The 17856-nt window shown below is 49.0% G+C and overlaps 1 protein-coding gene across 1 annotated transcript in view; it reads left to right on the top strand.

The window, feature by feature from the left end:
* The window catches only part of PAPPA2 (pappalysin 2), a 101181-nt gene that overhangs the window by 29629 nt on the left and 53696 nt on the right, over window positions 1-17856 (top strand). Inside the window, exons 3-11 of the mRNA XM_074597362.1 lie at window positions 788-933; window positions 7406-7699; window positions 8473-8665; window positions 10306-10427; window positions 12358-12850; window positions 13383-13511; window positions 15184-15275; window positions 15522-15715; window positions 16924-17061. Coding sequence (XP_074453463.1) covers window positions 788-933; window positions 7406-7699; window positions 8473-8665; window positions 10306-10427; window positions 12358-12850; window positions 13383-13511; window positions 15184-15275; window positions 15522-15715; window positions 16924-17061 — 1801 coding nt within the window. The remainder of the gene's footprint in view (window positions 1-787; window positions 934-7405; window positions 7700-8472; window positions 8666-10305; window positions 10428-12357; window positions 12851-13382; window positions 13512-15183; window positions 15276-15521; window positions 15716-16923; window positions 17062-17856) is intronic.

The following is a 17856-nucleotide window of genomic DNA, read 5'->3' on the forward strand; positions in this document are numbered from 1 at the left end:
GTGAGGTAGCATGCTTTTTCGTGTGTTATGTGCCTGTGCTCTGCAAGGACCCCTTGTGCTTGCTAGCTCTGGCATACTGGTTATCGTGGGGAAAGGGATAGAGCGGAGAGACGTGGTTGTGAACTTCTCCAGACAGGCTAGAGAAGCTGGAGAAGAGACTTCTTGGCCCCAGATGGCAAATCTTCACTGCTCCCAAGAATAAGGTTTGATGTCCGTTCCTGCCCTGACCTGTATCAGGGACAACCCCTTCTTGGAGCCAGCTGGACTTCTGGATTCCTTTCTCTCTACACACACTTTGAGGAAAGAAACACTTTTTTCCTCAAATTCCACTTTCCCGATGTCAAACCCCTTCTCTTTTCCCTAGCAGGACTGACCTCTACATTTCCTTTCTTCTCCCAATGTTTCTCCTACCATATTATATCCTTTTATGCCCTTCTATGGAGTCTCTTCTGTCCCTGTTGATGAATGAACTTCTCTAAGAGCAGAACTCATCAACAAATCTACTGTAATTGGAAGAAGTTCTTCAGATTTGCATGACTGCCTCCCTCATAACCCCCTTGCTAGCAGTCCATGCACGTCACAAAGCAGAATTAATACTGTCCTGGGGCACTCTATTGAAATTTGCTGAATTTTGCCACACTTTCCTAAATGCTGTTTGTTTCAGAGGGTTGAGGATGGGGTCTGCAGGTCTGCTGCACCCTTTGCAGGGTATCTGTGGTGGCTCCTGCTTTTCCTCTTTGCTCCATTGAAGCCTGTGATGACTGTCTCCTCTCCCTTGTCTTTGCAGGGCGTATGTGAGTGTGAAGGAGCTGAAGGAGGCACTGCAGCTGAACAGCACCCACTTCCTCAATGTTTACTTTGCCAGTTCAGTGAGGGAAGAGTTGGCTGGTGCTGCCACTTGGCCGTGGGATAAAGAAGCCCTTAGTCACCTTGGTAAGTAAGCTACACCACTCATGGGGTCTCAGGGTTGTTGGTTTTTCTCTCTCTTTATTGACTTGGCAAAAAGAGGCAGCCATGATTTGTCTCGACATTGAGAATGTTTAAGAAGGTGATGATAACAGGCTTTGGGTGTACCAACAGCTGCTGCTGTAAGGAAAGGAGCTGCCTGTTCCCTGTGTACCATGTGGATAAGGTGGTGGGGTTACAACCCGACCAGGGACTTCAAGGTTGATATGAGAAACTTCACAGCAGTGAGATAGTGGGGCAGAGAGCTTGGGGAGAACTTCAGGTTCACCTTAAGTACAGGCTCTGGAGAGGGGTTTAGACATGCATTTGGCTTCTCTGGGGCCTTCCAGGTCTGTCTTCCAGGATTCTGGAAACGGTGAACTTCACTCTACAGGGTATAATGACAAACAGATAAACCAGAAGTGTCAGTGATTTCAGAGCGGAGACTCCAGATTTGAGCGACTCCAGAGCTGACCAGGCAGTGAGCACTGGCTATTTCTGAATTGAACTGGAAATGCGAGGATGACTATCAAATTAAAGCATGCTTTTATAACTTGGCTTACTACCTGCTGGAGGCAAGGTTCTTCTTGGCTTCAGTGAATTCAAGCCAGACGCTTAAGGTCATCAGTCCTGGCAGGCTACAAAATAGTCAAAATGGCAACTGCTTTACTAGAATGTAAGTCTATTGTGTGTTTTCTCATATTTCTGCTCTCTCTTTTTCCTGCCCCTCCCTCCACCTCTTCAATGTCAGAGTTTTCTGGCAAAGCCTTTTACACTTTGCAGTCAAAACATCTAAAGTGTTTCTCAATAAGTAACTGGAAATAATTACTCCTGACACATGCACAGCAGACCTAGACCTTCTGCTTTTACAAGTGCATGATGTTCAACCCTTAAAAGACCTGTTAAAGACCTGTTTTAAAGGTCTTCTTTGCCAGCTTCCCTCCCTCAATGAGTTTCAGGACTGTTTTTTCAATAGCCTATTGCTACAGTTGTTTGTTGAGGAAGGCAGATCTCCATGAGATTTATTCCTTCAGCTTCCAGAAATCACATCCAAGGCTCGGCCTGACAATCATCTTACTACAGCAAGTGCTTCAGCCACATATCTTCTCTTCAGACCCCTCCCAATGGCTCGCAAGGAGTTGTACAGAAGGGTAATCAGGGTGACCAGTTTCATCCAAAGCTTGCATTTAACTCCAGTCTCAGAGTTTGTGTCCAGACAGGGACACAAGAGGTAGCACCATCTGGAAATGTTGGATCAGGGTTTTACCCTGGAGGTTAAGGGGAAAACGGGTGTTGTCTTGGCCCTGGTGCCAGGCCTGTGAAGTGTGAAGCTGGATCTGAACCTCTTTGTGACTCTGGCGTAGACTGACGATTTTGGTTCGAGGCTGTCCTTGGTTTTGGATTTAATGAGCTTGGGAAGGCAGGTGGTGGACTCTATTCTCTGTAAACAGTAGTCTCCACCACATCATCAAGTGTTTTGTAGCACACACATTGTATATTATTGTCCAGCATCGAAGAAACATAGGACTGAACAGGTCATGAATTTATGTTTTTTGTCAAAACCTCTCACAAGAAGCTATGGGAGAATCTGAGTAGATGTGAAGGTAAAGCAGTGAGGAAAGAGCAAGGAAAACCTTGGGAGCAGTGAATAGTAGTTCAAGAAAATTTTCCGAGCTTTATTTAAAGACCTAACAGTGACCAGCAGTGGACATGTGTCTTTACAAAAGGGAGAGGTCTGCTCCAAGCAAACTCCTACTCTTGCACTGAATCTTACTGATCACTTGTCTATCCCGACTTTAGTATTTTAAGGTCAGTACACAGACCCTGCTTCCCACATGCCACTGTCTGCTCCTGTGGAGAAGAAATGCTTTTCTGAAGGTTTAGGGTTGGTTTACTATTTTAGACCAGTAGTAATACTACCAAGAGCAACTACATTCATTGAAGCATAAGAAATAATCACTGACTTGGAGAGGGTGACCTGGTCTATGAGACTTCTATAGGCAGTATTTCAGCTGCTGTGCAGCTCCTAGACAGAGACAACTTGCAGCCAGCTAGCAGCAGAGGTAGGAGATCTCAGGTCTGTTTGCACCACTTCTTCTAACCATACCGTCTGTCTCAGTCTTTCTACCACAATCACAGTGACTTCCTTTCTAATTCAGAGCTCTTGCTTGGAGTCTGGAATGAATTACTTAGAACTTAGAAGTACATCTTTTCAACTACAAAACACAAAGAGTTGAAGAACTCCTGTTCCTATAAAGAAGCTTAGATTTCCACAGTGGAAAGCCTTGCCTCAAAAACCCAAGCAAAGTAATAATGCAGATGCTTTAAACTTCATTTGTAGCTGCATGTAACAGTATTTGCATAAACATGGTCGAAAGGCAAGGGAATTGTGAATATTTGGTGTTATAAATACTTTCTGTAGTTATATAAGCTGGAGCCAGCTCATATATCTGGCTGAGGTCAGTGGATCCTGAAGGAGGGCCAGCCGTTCCATCAAAGGTACCTTAAGCAATGGCCATCTTCCTGTCTGACTAACCCTCATGCGTTTGTTCCATTAATTGCCGTGACTCAGTGTTTGGGGAAGGCTGGCCCTATGATACAGGTTCAGCTTTGTGGTTTGCTGTTTAAAGATCCAGTCCTTGCTTGAGCATGCGTCCTCTGCGACAGCCCTGACCCAGGACCGGGTTGGCTTTTTTGGGGATGGCTTGAACCAGAGTCTTTCATCACTGGCGTTGATCATGGCTAGAAGCAGGGTAACAACCTGGGACCTTTCGAGGGATGTGTGAGTGAAGGTGAAGCGGGCTCCACACCAGTGCAAATCATTCACTGTACAGATGGACTAAGCATCTCTTGCTGCTTGAGCAGAGTTGAGGCTTGACCTTTGGGATGTTACCAGCTCTGCAGCTGTAGGTGGTAGATCTGGTGTGGAGGGAGAGGATGTGTCAAGACCAGCCCTGAAGTTTCCAGCTGCCTGGCCGCTGTTTGGTGGGCAAGTCCGAAGAAGACTCTGGTTCACCTGCCTCGGAGTGCCAGACCCCCTTGACATAACATTGAAGCTTTCAGCTTGGTTGTCTAAATTCTGACATTGGGGGTCTCCTTGGGTTGGCTCTCAGGAATGAGAGGGATAGTTCACTTAAAGCCGAATTTAGCCCGTCTCCCAGGGCAGAAAGAGGCAGAGGTGAGAAGGAAAGCTGCATCTGCAGATGAGGGAGAGGGGAGGCTGGTATTGTTGGGATGTTATGAACACTTCCACATCTTGCCTTCACAGCCAGGACCCTGCAGAGGGGAAATACAACTTCCTGGTCCAAAGCTGGGAGCTCTCCCAGCTCATCAGGGACCTGAGGGGACAGCGAATGGAGGGACGAGGATGTTCTGGAAGGAAGGCAGAGTTCTCATGCTGTTTCTAATCCTGCCACCTAATTAGCTGTATAAAAAAAGTACTAAAAATATGACCATCCTTGTGGAGTGTCAGGGAGGAATGGGATAGGGGAAGCCAGCAGAGAGGAGGGAGGGACAGGGTATCCCAGCCTTGGCATCCCTCCCCTGTGACAGTTTTCTCCCTCCCTGTGCTGGAATCCCATTTATTCCCCCACATGGGAAGAGCATTGGGTTTCTGCTGGGAGGAGGTCTGCTTGGTCACAGGGCCTCCCATGCCCCTGGTGCTCAGACCCATTCCTTGTGGTTAGTGCCACCGGATGCGTGCAGGGCTTTCACATCTAATTTATTTGTTTATGAACACTATTTTGTTTCTGTGTGTGCATTCCTCCCTTCAGACCTTTGGGCAGGCAGCTCCCTGCCTTGTTCAGGCTTGGGTTTGGCTGCAGAGATGCCTTTTCTTTCTGTTCTCTCTTCTCTTGTGTCCTGTTTTGATTAAAATGAGAAGCAGCTTTTTTTGTGCCCACTGTGTTCCCCATCAAAGGGATGCTGTTTACTATCTATAGCATTTACCAGCCTCGTAATTAAGAGGGGGATGGCTTGCAAAAACCTAACAATTGACAGGACACAACAGGAAGGTCCCAAAAGGAATTTTCAACATCTGTACCTCATTTTGGCCCATCTCCAGGCAACAAAAGGGTCAAGAGCTGACTGATGGGATGCAAGGTCCTCTGCTCTGGTGTTTTACAACTGGGGAGAAAGAGAATGCAGCTACTTTGTGACCCATCGTTTGCCTCGGGCCAAGCTGCCCTGGGCATAAGATCCATACTGAGGGTAGGAAGAACAACAAACATGAATCTTTAGCTAAGAAACAGTGCCATTCGACAGGTCACCCTCTTGCAACTCTCTTGGAGTTGAGAGAATTGCTCAGGGCATCTCTGAAGGCCCCTTTCCAGCCCCAACGTAGTGTTCACCCGGCATGGCTACACCAGAGGAGTCACAGTCCTGTTGGTGTCCTGCCAGGGACACCGTGATCTGAAGAAAGCCCTCTCTTGGAAGGAATGTCCTGTACTTGAGGACATGAGGTAGTCCGGTAGTGCACGGAGCTGATCCAGGAGCAGATTTCAAGCAGTCTATGCTGTGGCTGGAGACAGGGTCACAAGGTGGCCCTCTGCCAATTTTAACTTTGCTGGCAGAGGCAACAATCATCAGCAGAGATGCAGTAGCAGAAGCTCTGCTGTGAGGCAGCTGGCACAGTAAATCCTCCAGGGCCCCGCAAAGGACAGCGCAAGTTGTGCTGGAGCCAGCTATTCACCATGCTGCCATCCAAACTGTCTAGGTTAATAGTTGGGTAAAAATGGCCTCCCATGCCATGGAGATATTTCCTGGAGTCAGCCTGGGCACATGCTGGGGTCTGCTTTTTGCCCCTTCATCTTGCTGATATTCCCCAGCACTCACTCCACCGTAAGGCAGCATGGAAAAGCGGATGGAGCAAGGAAGCAAGATGAAAAAAGGGGAGGAAATGGCCACTGAAAAGCCTCAAAACAGGGAGAAAAGATGTAGAGTTTCCAAAGACATTTTCATTTGGGCAAAATAAAAGTAAGCAAGGGTGAAGAGGTAAGTATTTTTTTTGAGCATTCTCCATGGACAGTTTCCCAGCAGAAGTGGTACAGAGTTGTTGGTACAGGGTGTGCATCCCAGGTCAGGAGTCAGAGATGCTGACAGTGAGCAAAAGGAAGGCTCTGCTCCACTTGGCTTTCCTCAGTATCATTTCTTCTTGCTCTTCCCATCACCAGTGGGTGGGCAGGAAAGGACACCTGTCCTGCAGCCAAGGGTCCTGTTCAGCTCTGTGCTGTTGCTGTCAGTATAAGGTGGCAGCTCTGAGCGGTTTCTGGGAGACTTTGTCTGTACCCATGGTCCAGCATTTTTGACAGTTGAGCCTGCACCAAACTGGCTTGGGGATGAACTGCCCCTTTGCGCCCCCTTGAGCCAAGGGGCTGGGGTGCCCCAGTGAAGAGGAGTAGGACTGTGATGGGTGGGGGGTTCTTGCCTGGTTCACTTGGTGCACCTTGCCCACACACAAAGCCCTCTGAAGGAGAGGAAGGGATCTTCAGCAGCTGCATTTTGGAAAATCTCACTCCAAAATACACTGTGAATTTGAGTCAGGTTTGTGGTAGAAGCTTAGGGGATTGCAATGCACTTTGTATGAGTCTAAATTTACTCCTTAGGGTCTGGTTTGGAGGGTGAAGCAGTAGGCCGTTGATGCTGTCTCAGTAGGGGCCAGAGGCAGTGCATTTGAATCTTCATATGGACTTGTGTCGGGTAATGGTAGGACTAGAGGGCATGGATTAAAACTAGAGATGGGACGATTCAGACTGGACATTAGGAAGAAGTTCTTCACCATGAGGGTGGTGAGACACTGGAACAGGTTGCCCAGAGAGGTGGTGGAAGCCCCGTCCCTAGAAGTTTTTAAGGCCAGGCTGGATGGAGCTCTGAGCAACCTGATCTAGTGGGAGGTGTCCCTGCCCAGGGCAGGGGGGTTGGAACTAGATGATCTATAAGGTCCCTTCCAACCCTAACAATTCTATGATTCTATGAAGGTGGCTTCTAGTTGACACAGCCAAGTGCATCAGGAGTTTGCTAGGCATTTTGTTCTCACCTGCCATGGGTACTGGTATGGTTTAGCCATGTGTCTAAGCTAGGGAAGGTCGTCTTTCCTCTGGTTTAAAAGACTATCCCTGTAAACGCACAGCATGTCTCGGTTTGGTGCCTTGGTTTCAAACCTCATTTGGAGTTGTGTGAACCAAATTATGAACATGTGAAAAGACACAGAGGGAAGCGGTAACCAAAACGATTGAAGACATTGCGGGGAGTGGTGTGATGAGAAGGGTAAGGAAAAACACCCATCCCATTCCACTCCAAGAGGGCAAAGGAGCTCTCTTCCCATCCTGCTCTTCAGGTCTCCATCTGGCACCTCATTTGTGACCTGGAAGCACAATGAGAGGAATTTTGTCTAGCACAGGTGAGTAACGGCAGCTGCCTGCTGTCTCACTCTGGATTATATTCTCCGTACTTGCAATTCTAGGTGGAGTTGTCCTCAACCCTGCTTATTACGGTATGCACGGCCACACGAACACCATGATCCACGAAGTGGGACATGTCCTGGGATTGTACCATGTCTTTAAGGGAGTGAGCGAGCGTGAATCTTGTGACGATCCCTGCAGGGAGACAACTCCGTCTATGGAGACGGGAGACCTCTGTGCTGACACGGCCCCCACCCCTAAGAGTAAACTCTGTCGGGATCCAGACCCTACTAATGACACCTGTGGCCAGACACACTTCACAGGAACGCCCTTCAACAACTACATGAGTTACACAGGTAATGAGTAACAGTCATTAGAAATAGTAAGGGGTCATCTTCCCTAGAAACTTGGGTTTCTCTCCCTTCTGCCTCCATCAATAGTACCTTTCCTCATTTCCTAACTGGTGTGGTCCCTCATGGTGGGCAGGGATGCAGCAGGCTGCAGCCTGTGCTTGCTGTTTCTTAGCCTGTTTCTTAGCCCCTTTCTTGCTGCAGGCTGTTTCCATCCCTCCCTCCCTGCCAGTTTGTAGGTCATTGGAGATGCACCGAGGCCATTCTTGTCTGCATGGTGGTGTGCCTTCTTCCTCCAATCCTGAAGCAACTTTATTATTACTATTATTTATTATTATTATTACTACTACTACTATTATAATTTTGGACCTTCAAGTTGAGCCCTTTCAGCTTGGTTTCCAAAGGCATGCTGTGAAGGACTGGTGCTCCTCCTGGCAGCCCAGGAGGACCAAAGCCTGTAGAGCAATTCTGTCACCCCCTGCTGACCCACTGCGAGTCCACGAGGATGGTGGCACTGCCCAGATCTTAAAGCTCTTGCTTTAAGTTGGGGCCACTGCAGTCGGTAGCTGCTGTGGCAAGTGCAGGGACGTGGAGCTGCTGAGGCAGTGCCATCTTGTGGCTTTGGGGACACACGACACCAAAGAGTCCTGGCAGGAGAACAACAACACACTGGTGTCTCCCAGGTCTTCCCAGAGGTCCCCAAAACAGGGTTTGGAGGTCAGGAAGGGTACACATTGTCATGCCCCACTGACCGATCCCAGCCACCTCTCTTCCCCCAGATGATGATTGCACCAACACCTTCACCCCCAACCAAGTGGCCCGGATGCATTGCTACCTGGACTTGGTGTATCAGCGTTGGGGCCAAAGCAAGAAGCCTGCACCCATCCCAATCCCTCCCATGGTCACAGGTCAGACAAAGGACTCCCTCAGCATCTACTGGCTGCCTCCCATCAGCGGTGTCATCCATGAAAGGTAAGGGATCTGCTGTTATGGTGGTCTTGGGCTTATGCAGGAGCCTTCTGGAAGGGACAAGGGATCTTCTGTGGTGCAGACCCCCCCATTGCCTTTCCCCCTTGGTCGTCTCCAGCAGAGCCCTCAGACACCCCCTTGGTCGTCTCCAGCAGAGCCCTCAGACACCCCCTTGGTCGTCTCCAGCAGAGCCCTCAGACACCCCCTTGGTTGTCTCCTGCAGAGCCAGGCTGCTGCAATAGCCCCACTAGCGCATGGGCTTGCAAGATTTCTGCTGTCGGGGTGCCAGGAGGGGAAGCCAAAGCGCGTCGGGAGGCAATGCCAATTCTTAAACCCCAGAGTGCAATCACAGCATGAAAAATGAGCTTCATTTAGCACTTATTGTATAAAATAACTATTTACCAGGAGGAAATGCAGCCTTGTGGTTAAGGCAGGGAGCTTGAACCACAAGAGCTAGGTTTCATTCCCAGTGCTGTCACGGACTCACAGTGTAACGAACTGGGGGTAAGTCAGGAAACTTTTCAAGCCAGAGAAACAATGCCGAGGAACCAGAGCTGTTTGGCTGGTGAGCAGTGCATGGCCCTGAGCACCGGCTGGCTGTCTTCCTTCTCTGCAATACCGGGCAGTCACCAAGACCTGGATACACCACCAATGCCTCTACTGAGTGGCACATCTTATTAAAACATTTTGTTTTCCACCAGGTTTTAGGTCTATGCTTTTATTATGGGACCATAAGCACTTGTTAAAGAGCTCTTGAACTTGTTTTAAAGCTGCTTCACAAAGCTGTCACTTGCAATTAAAAGAAAAATGCTGTTTGAGGGCAACTGGGACACTCTTGCATCAGTATTTCCTGCCTTTCCAAAGAACTGGTGGTCTCCACGATTGGCCCTTCACCTAGGGAGAACAAAAGCGTGTGCCTGTCACCTCCTAGGTGCGTAGAGCCTCTAGGGACCTAACCCCTAGAGCCTCTGAGTGCTGCGTGGCCTCAAGTCATCCAAACAAACTGCTTTGGTGGGGAATGGAGCCATTTGGGAGCCGGAAAACACGGGTCTAGGAGGCAGGTGCTGGGTCTTCTGATCCATCTCCAGTTCTCACTCATAACTGGCTCAGGAGCTGGTCCAGGATGGCGGTCCTGCATCCTCCGAGATGAACTGGTCAAGGAAAAGGGATGAAACTGGTCCTTATCACAGAAAAGTCGTTGGGTTTTTTTCCTGGAGAGCACAGTGGGACCTCTTTCAATTGACATTATGGTGACCACTTTGTATTATAGTAGTGATGAAAGCCAAAACTTGATTCTGGGGTTTAGCAGAGAGAGACCCAAGTGCACCCACCTGACTGCAGAGGCATTACCCTGGGAAGCGTGAAGTCTGTTAGCTCTGCTTCATGGGTAGGGAACAGGCAATTCAATTGCTCATCCAAGACTACCCAGAGAAGAGGAGGGATTAAACCCAGCTTGTCTCATGGCCACTCCTATTTTACGGTCTTTGAGGAAACTTATTCCAGGCAGGATGATATGCCCAGTGGCTTCCTGAGAGTTTAGCTTTGCTTTTCCAGCTTTCCGTCTTATCCTGCCTGGACAAACATGAATGGAAAATTAACTGGTCATGATTAGACATGTGGGTGCCTTTGTCTTTTGCCTGCAGGGAGGAGGACACACTCTGTGATGACTGTGCAGAGGATGGCACCTTCCATCAGTATGTGCATAAGGCCTCTTCCCCTCGGGTCTGCGATTCCTCTGGCTACTGGACACCAGAAGAAGCAGAAGGTAAACACCTCCTCTCTTTCCCTACGTGTGAATCCCCTAGGAAGAGATGAGATCTTGCTGGGAAAAGAGAAAGAAGCTTTTTTTCTTTTAGAGAATGAGTTGTCTCCTCTTTGGGGAGGCTTTTTAGTGCAGGAAGGACTTCTAGGTGTCCAGGAGATACCTGGGTACTGCCAGTCGGCTTTGGACAAACAAACCAACACACCGATATTAACCCAAATCATTGCCCAGAAAGGTGTTAATGAGAAATATTGGTCAAAAGGAGAGACATTTCATTGAAATAAGTCTTACAACATAGGTCCTGGGAACGTCATCCAAAACGTCGGGGGCATTCACAGGCTTTGATGCAGCCTTGTCCAAAGGGAGCAAGAGGAGCCTCTTGCTCAGTCCCACTGAGTCTGAACCAAGTCCTGGGCAATCTGAATTGGACACAATTCCTCACTGGCAAAGTGAACAGCAGGGTGTCACAACTTCTCTTGTGCTGAGACCCAGCTGTTGGTTTAGAGACCCAGCTGTTGGTTTAGAGACCCACCTTGTGGGCATGATGGTGGCTTTCAAGGTCATGCAGCTGCCATAGGAGCTGTTGGGCTTTTCATGCAGCCGCAACTCCTCCAAGGGCAAAGCAGAGGAGGCAGGAGACCAGATGAAATGATCCCATGGGCTGTATGTAGTGCACGTGATGCTGCTGAACCATGTTGAGCCAGAGGATCTGTTAGTTCTGTGAAGTTGCGGGTCTGAGCCACTGAGGCCCACTGAAAAAGTGCTAGGGTGACTGCTGAGACAGTGCAGTTTGGACATTATTACGCTTTTGGGATGTAGCCCATGATTTGAGAACAGGAGTGTCAGGATGTAGCTGAGATTCTGTGTCTGAAAACTTTTTAATTTAAGTACCTCTCACTAGCTTTGCAAGTTGCGGGCAGGGGGAAGTCAATTTAAAGAAATAATCAAATATGTGCTTATTCAGTGATACCAAGCAAATCAAAGCTTAGCTCATGTACTGTCAGCGGTTCCTGTTTCCCCCACCTGTCTGATTCACTGGCAAATTAAAATTGCTTCTGGAATTACTGGGTGTTGTTTTCTCCTATGCGTGACCTGCATTTATCACAAGTGCATGTTTACTCTGGTGAAAAAGAGACAGGTTTTATGGGTTTTAGAAGACTAATACTAAATGGATGCGGGCTTTGAATGGGAACTAGGTCCTGAGAAACGCTGGCAGTGGTGGTTGAAGACAAGGGTATTTCTACTACAGGATGATGGATTCCAGCGATGCTTTTGAGACTGAAATCCCACCACATTTTTCTTGCTGAGTGCTAATCCACCACCAGGGGAGGCAGTCTGGGGATCTCAGGTCAGCTTGGGTACTGTCTGGTGGAGGAACAGCCTTTCAGAGCTGCTTCCCTGGCTTGCTTTGGACTTGGTCCCTTCCTGCCTGTGACCCGTTCCATCACGTGCCTGTGGGAAGCTTTGGTCTCTTTGCTCTGCTTAGCCACTGTCCAAACCTATGGAGCCACAGGGACTCAGAGTTCAGGTGCCCTTGGCAAGCCTCCTGTGCCCATGAGACTACAGAGCAAGCTTCGTGTCCCCCAGCTGAGCCCAGGCTGTCTCTAGGGGAGCTGGTAAGCACTGCGACCAGCTGCAGCACGCGTACCATTGCCGCTGTTTTAGAGGGCTGTGGGACATTCAGATCTGCGAAGCCTTGTGCTTCTATGCACACCCAGGAGCTGGGAGATTAGTGGTGCTTATTGCTTTCTAGGAGGGTAGGGCAGATGCCACCAGCTCTGGCACGTGCCTATAGGCGGGTGCAAAACTGCATGGGTGTGCAGCTATCGTACAGAGTATGGGGTACCTGCAGGGAGGATTGCCCCTCTGGGTCCCCTGTGAGGTCAGTAGTCACCTGGTTCTCATCAGCCTCCTCCTCATCCCTCCTGACCAGGGCCCCCAGATGTGGATCAGCCCTGTGAGCCTAGTCTGCAGGCCTGGAGTCCAGAGCTCCACCTATACCACATGAACATGACGGTGCCGTGCCCCACGCCAGATGGCTGCATCCTGGAGCTGCGCTTCCTGCACCCCGTCTACCCTGATTCCCTCACGCTTTGGACCACGTACCTCTCCACAGGCTCTCCCAAGGCACTGTCTGACATTGAAGTGTTGACAGAGCAGGGGGAGTCCATCCATCTAGGCCCCCTGGACACCTTCTGTGATGTCCCCTTTACTGTGAAGCTCAACATACCTAAAAAGGTGTCTGGAGTCAAAATCTACACCTTTGATGAGAGGATGGAGATAGACACAGCACTGCTGACCTCCATGCCCCACAGCTCTCTCTGCTCTGCCTGCAAGCTGATCCAGTACCGAGTACTCCGTGACCCCCCATTTGCAAATGGATCCCCCGCTGCCCTGGCACAGGCACACCGCCAGTTCGTTGACACGTGAGTGATGAGGCTGCTCCATCACAGGCTGAGTGGATGCCTGGGGCAGTTTTGATGACTTCCTCAGGTCATGCCTTTGAATCCCTGGATGGTTTTGCTTGTGTTTTTTTGTTTACCCTGGGAATTACCACGTTCAATGCCAGCTTCCCTATTCAGCATCAAGGAAGCTTGTTGCAGATCCATCATGCTAGCACAACCCTTGCCCAGGAGCCCAGGCTAACTAGAAGGAGCTCATTAAACCCAGAAGCATTTTTCCCATCAACACAACTAGTAAAATGATCGTTCAAGTTAACGCAGCTTCTCCCCAGCTGAGACCCTAGGGAGATAAGTGGCAGGCCCCTCTGCATGACCTGGCAGAGACGCTTTTCCCACAGTCTCTGCCTCTGGCAGTTTAGAGTATGAAGACATATGTCAAACTGTGATATTGCCTGAGCACAAACATGTGATTTCTATAGCTGTGGTGAGAAAATCTGTTGCAGATGTATGGGTTGGTTCCTCCTGCTCTTTGTTCAAGTCCTCTCTGTTCCTGCAGGGAAGTCATGCCTGGGCAGGTGTACCGCTACCAGGTGCAGGCAGTCTCTGGGACGACCTCAGGAGAAGCCTCCCCACCCCTTGTCCATATCCATGGAGCACCCTACTGCGGGGATGGGAAGGTGACCACGTAAGTCAAGAAACCCAAGCTCTCAGCTGAGGTTCTTTGAGCTATCAGGTCATCCTGTCTCAAAAAGAAGCACCAGGTTGGTCTTCCGCCCATGGGTACTTGTCTGAAGATGCTGCACTGAATCCCTCCAGCAGACTAGACTATAGAGCTTGTGTTGTAAAATGCCAAGTGCATAGGAAGTGGAGATGGTCTTTTTACGAGCCGGGTCTGGATGAGGGGTCCAACCGGAATGTCCTCCATCCTTGACGGCAGTGCTTAGATTCTGGCCCATCTCAGCAAACTGTTGCAGAGTCTGACCCGAAAGCGTTCTGCCTTTGGGACTGGCCAATATAACCTTTTGCACAGGGCCCACGGTGGAGGTCCTGCAGGAGTAGGTTCTGCAGCAAGCACAGTCCCACACAGTGCGGTGTCTTTAGAGAGCTGTCTGGTCTCTGCTTAGAGACCCCAAATGATGAGGGTTGCACCACCTCTATGTTAAGAGACTCCAATGGTTCACCTGCTGCATCTGGGGATAATTACGCCAAATTTCTGTATTTTGGATTTTTCAGACTTCAACTTCCAGGTTACTCAGAATCCCTTTCCTTTGAAAACAGCTTTCTCAACAGTGTGAGGAAAGTGGAAAATTGAAGCAATTGCAGGAGGAATTTTGGTACTGTATAAGACCCATCAAGGCAAAGAGGCTTACAGCAGGGCTGGGTGCTACAGTGGTGTAATCTGTTATGGTTTCAGCATGGATTCATACTAGATGAAGACTTGGTCCAGAGAGACCATATGACCACATTGGGCTCTGTTGTCAAAGTTGATAGAAAAGTGAGAGGAACAGAAATGGCCAGATAGCAGCTGAGATTTTTGGCAGGCTTTCCTGTTCCTCAGCTGTCGTGGGGAAGGCCATGCAGGAAGCTTTGTCCGTGGAAGTTTTTTCCTTTGTACCATGTGTGGAACAATGAATCAAAGGTGGGAATATGGGACACAGTGGATCTTTTGTATTAGATGAAGGTGGAGGTGGGTCAGCATCACAAGATGTCTGTCTGAAGTTTTTTTGCTCCCTGTGTTTTTGGGTGCCTAACTTTGTGCACAAAGGAATAGGTATGAATTGAGGCATTTCTGCATTTCTGACAGCTTTTCCCATCAGGCCTATTTTCTGCAGTATGGGGGCAGAACCTTTTCAAGGAAACTGCACGGGCTCTTTTTCCTCATAAGGTGCCATGAATGTCAGCTGGGGGCTGCTTCTTGTCTCCTCTTGGGCTAACCTCTCTCTCCCCCTTCTGCCTCCCCTTCTCCAGCTCCCACTGAAACACCATCCCCATCTCAGAACCTCCTGCCGTCTCCAGCACTTGCTTTCTCCAGCAGCAAGTCTTCCTGATCCTTGGCTCTCTACGTCCTCCGTTGTATATGGTTTCATTTTCTCCCACAGTTCTTGCCTCAGGTCTTATAAGAAAGTCATAGTGCAGTCATGCCTTCTCCCATATGCTGTGTCTTCAACCTGTTTTAAATTCCTGTCAAGATATGGTGTTTTCTCTCATCTACCTTACTCCACATGGCATTCTTCCTCTTCTCCCTGTTCCTGTGGAAATGGAACCAAGATATGGTGTCCTTGCTTATGATTGAGTGGAAGCAAAAGAGTGTTGAGTCAAGGGTATGGTGTTGACACGTCTGATTGTTGTCCTCTTAGGAGCCTGGAGGAGGAATGTGATGATGGGGGATTGCTGGATGGAGATGGCTGTTCCAGGAAGTGTAAAAAGGAAAAAGGCTTCAACTGTGTCGGTGAGTCCAAATGGATTGAGATACACTTTTGAGGCAGGAGCCAAAACTGTGTGTTATTCATGCTGCTCCTCAGAGAGGGGGTGACGCACCTCATCACAATAAAACCTGGGTCTACAGGTGGAATGGTTCGTGGAGCTTGTCAGCCCATTGTGGTGGGCTAAACGCCCAGCATGCCTCCTGGCACAGGAGGAAACATATGTGCTTGGAGCCTGGTTTGTAAATGGGTCACCCCTGGTCTCCTTGTAGGGGAACCAAGCCTGTGCTACGTGCATGAGGGGGATGGTGTGTGTGAGCCATTCGAGAAGACAAGCAGTGTCCTGGACTGTGGTCCCTACACGCCCGATGGATATGTGGATCTGTGGGCAGTGAAAGCCTATGCCTCCCATCAGGATGCTAAGTCCTGCTCTGCTTCCTTGGTCACTGGAGAGCCTGTTGTGAAGGTGAGTGAAGGCATGGACATAAAAAAAAAAAGACTTTTCTAGCAAAGCCCCTGCAGTAAAGCTGGGAAAGTCGCTGCTGCAAGAGTGTAATGAGGCAAAACCAATATATTCAGAGCAGCTCTGAAGTGTCTATTGACTACTGTGTTCCCATGCAGGGAGCCAATAGAGGACCTGGGCATTTCTCACACCTTCTCTTTCAGTAGTCCCTAGGCTCGGGAACCACAGTATGCGGGAGGGTGTTTCATCAAGGTAGGGAGCATCTCCTCTGACCATGCAGTTTGCTAAACAACAACACCGCCAACCCACCAGCTAAATGCACAACTCTGAGCATGTAGTGTAGTGGCACTGTGTTGGTTTAAAAAAAAAAAAAAAAATCCCTTAAATCTAATACCTTATAAGGTCAGAGCCTGGAAGGATAAAATCACACGTACATCAGCATCTGCATTGCTCTCAAACTCTCTGATCTGAAGCCAACAAAAAATCAATGAGAGAATTCCCATCTTTCATACAGGCTTTGGAGCAGGGCCTGGAGGTCTAGGATGGGATTTCACCCAATCGGTGTTAATGTGGGGTGTGTATGTTCTTTCCTAGCAAGCTGAAGAAAAGAAAGAGATATGTAGAGATGTCTTATTTAGCCTTTTATACCTGTGTTTCTATTGACCTCATGTAAGGAACCATCATCTTGAGATCCACAGTATGATTAAATTGCCTACATATACATGTCTAGTGGGATGATGTGGGCTTGGGTGTCTGCTCCTCTAGAAGGACTCACAAATCTCCTAGGCTTTGTCTGCCAGGTCTATGGGGATGTTGGGGTTACCATAGGGCATCAAATGTCACTGAAGGCTGGAATTCAGGCAAATGAATTGCATCTTAAGATCTCATCAGCCCAGTCAAAATCCAGAGGTTGTGATCTTCCCTACCATCTCAAAGCCTGGCTCATTTTTTCTTGCTCAGACCCACAGACACTACAAGGTACTTCAACAGTATATTTGCAGTATCTCAAAAGGGCAAAGGCCTCCTGTACACAGGTGTGGGTGGTGAGATGTCTCTCGCCTAAGAACCCAAGTTGTCTTCATGCTATGAACTGACTTGGGATCCTTCTCAACATGTTGAGTCTTCCTTGAGGTTTTGTAGGTGCTGTTTCTTTCTTTCTCTCTCTCACTTTCCTTGCTTCTTTCTGGGTTGAAATAAATCTCTTCTTTCAGATATGTAAATCCCACCTTCATGATGTGCCAAAGGACCTTTCCCTGGCTGCTTGGTTCCCCTGTAGTCCCAGCCAAGATACCGCTCAGGATCCAGATGAGAAGAGGATGCCCTTGGGCAATGAGGGAGTTTGGCTCAAGGTAAGTGAGGATGTGTGGTCAGAAATCGAAGGATTTGCTGGTCTTTGCCCCAGCACTTTGGTGATAAACACACATCCTTTTCTGTCCTGTAGGAGTTACAGCAGTCTTAAAAACTGCTCAGATAGGACTTCATATCCTACTGAACTCTTTGTCAACCCCAAATGCCCGTGGATGCCTCTTATGTAGTTGCCCCATTCCCACTGTGAACAGCAAACCCATCCTGGGACAGATTGCCAGGAGAAGGGCGGTGCCTGAATCCGGGACCCCACAGAAATATGTTGAGGCTGAGAAACAACTCGCTCCTTACTGTTCCCTGCAGTCAAGCTGTGCTATTACACCCACAAAGGGTGCATGCAAGCTGGGTTTAAAGTCCTAGTTACCTTTGCTCCCCATGGCCATGAGGAGCAACAGAGGGTAGCGGGATATATGTTGCCATTCTGAGAGGTTCTGAGCACCCTGGTTTGCTGCTGAGCACCGTGAACCCACAGCTATCAACTGTGGCATGCAGCTCCTCCTGCCCTCCAGTGATGCCAGACCAAAGGAGGCATTTCTGTGCCCAAGCTGCTGGTCCTGCAGCCTGACAGGGCCTCGGGGGATGCCTCCATGGCTGGGGGCTGCCTTTGGGAGGGTACCTGAAGGGTCAAACCTCTCTGTCCCAGCAGGCAGAGGAGCAGGACAGAGGAGAGATGAGTGTTAGGCCAGAGCAATTTTTACAGCACTGATTTTCTGACCACAGCTATGGTTTAGAGGTTTTGTGGCTGTTGCCTGGTGTTACTGGAAAGCTGGGATCTGGCG

Source organism: Larus michahellis, chromosome 8, assembly GCF_964199755.1.
Source record: "Larus michahellis chromosome 8, bLarMic1.1, whole genome shotgun sequence".
Taxonomy (NCBI): domain Eukaryota; kingdom Metazoa; phylum Chordata; class Aves; order Charadriiformes; family Laridae; genus Larus; species Larus michahellis.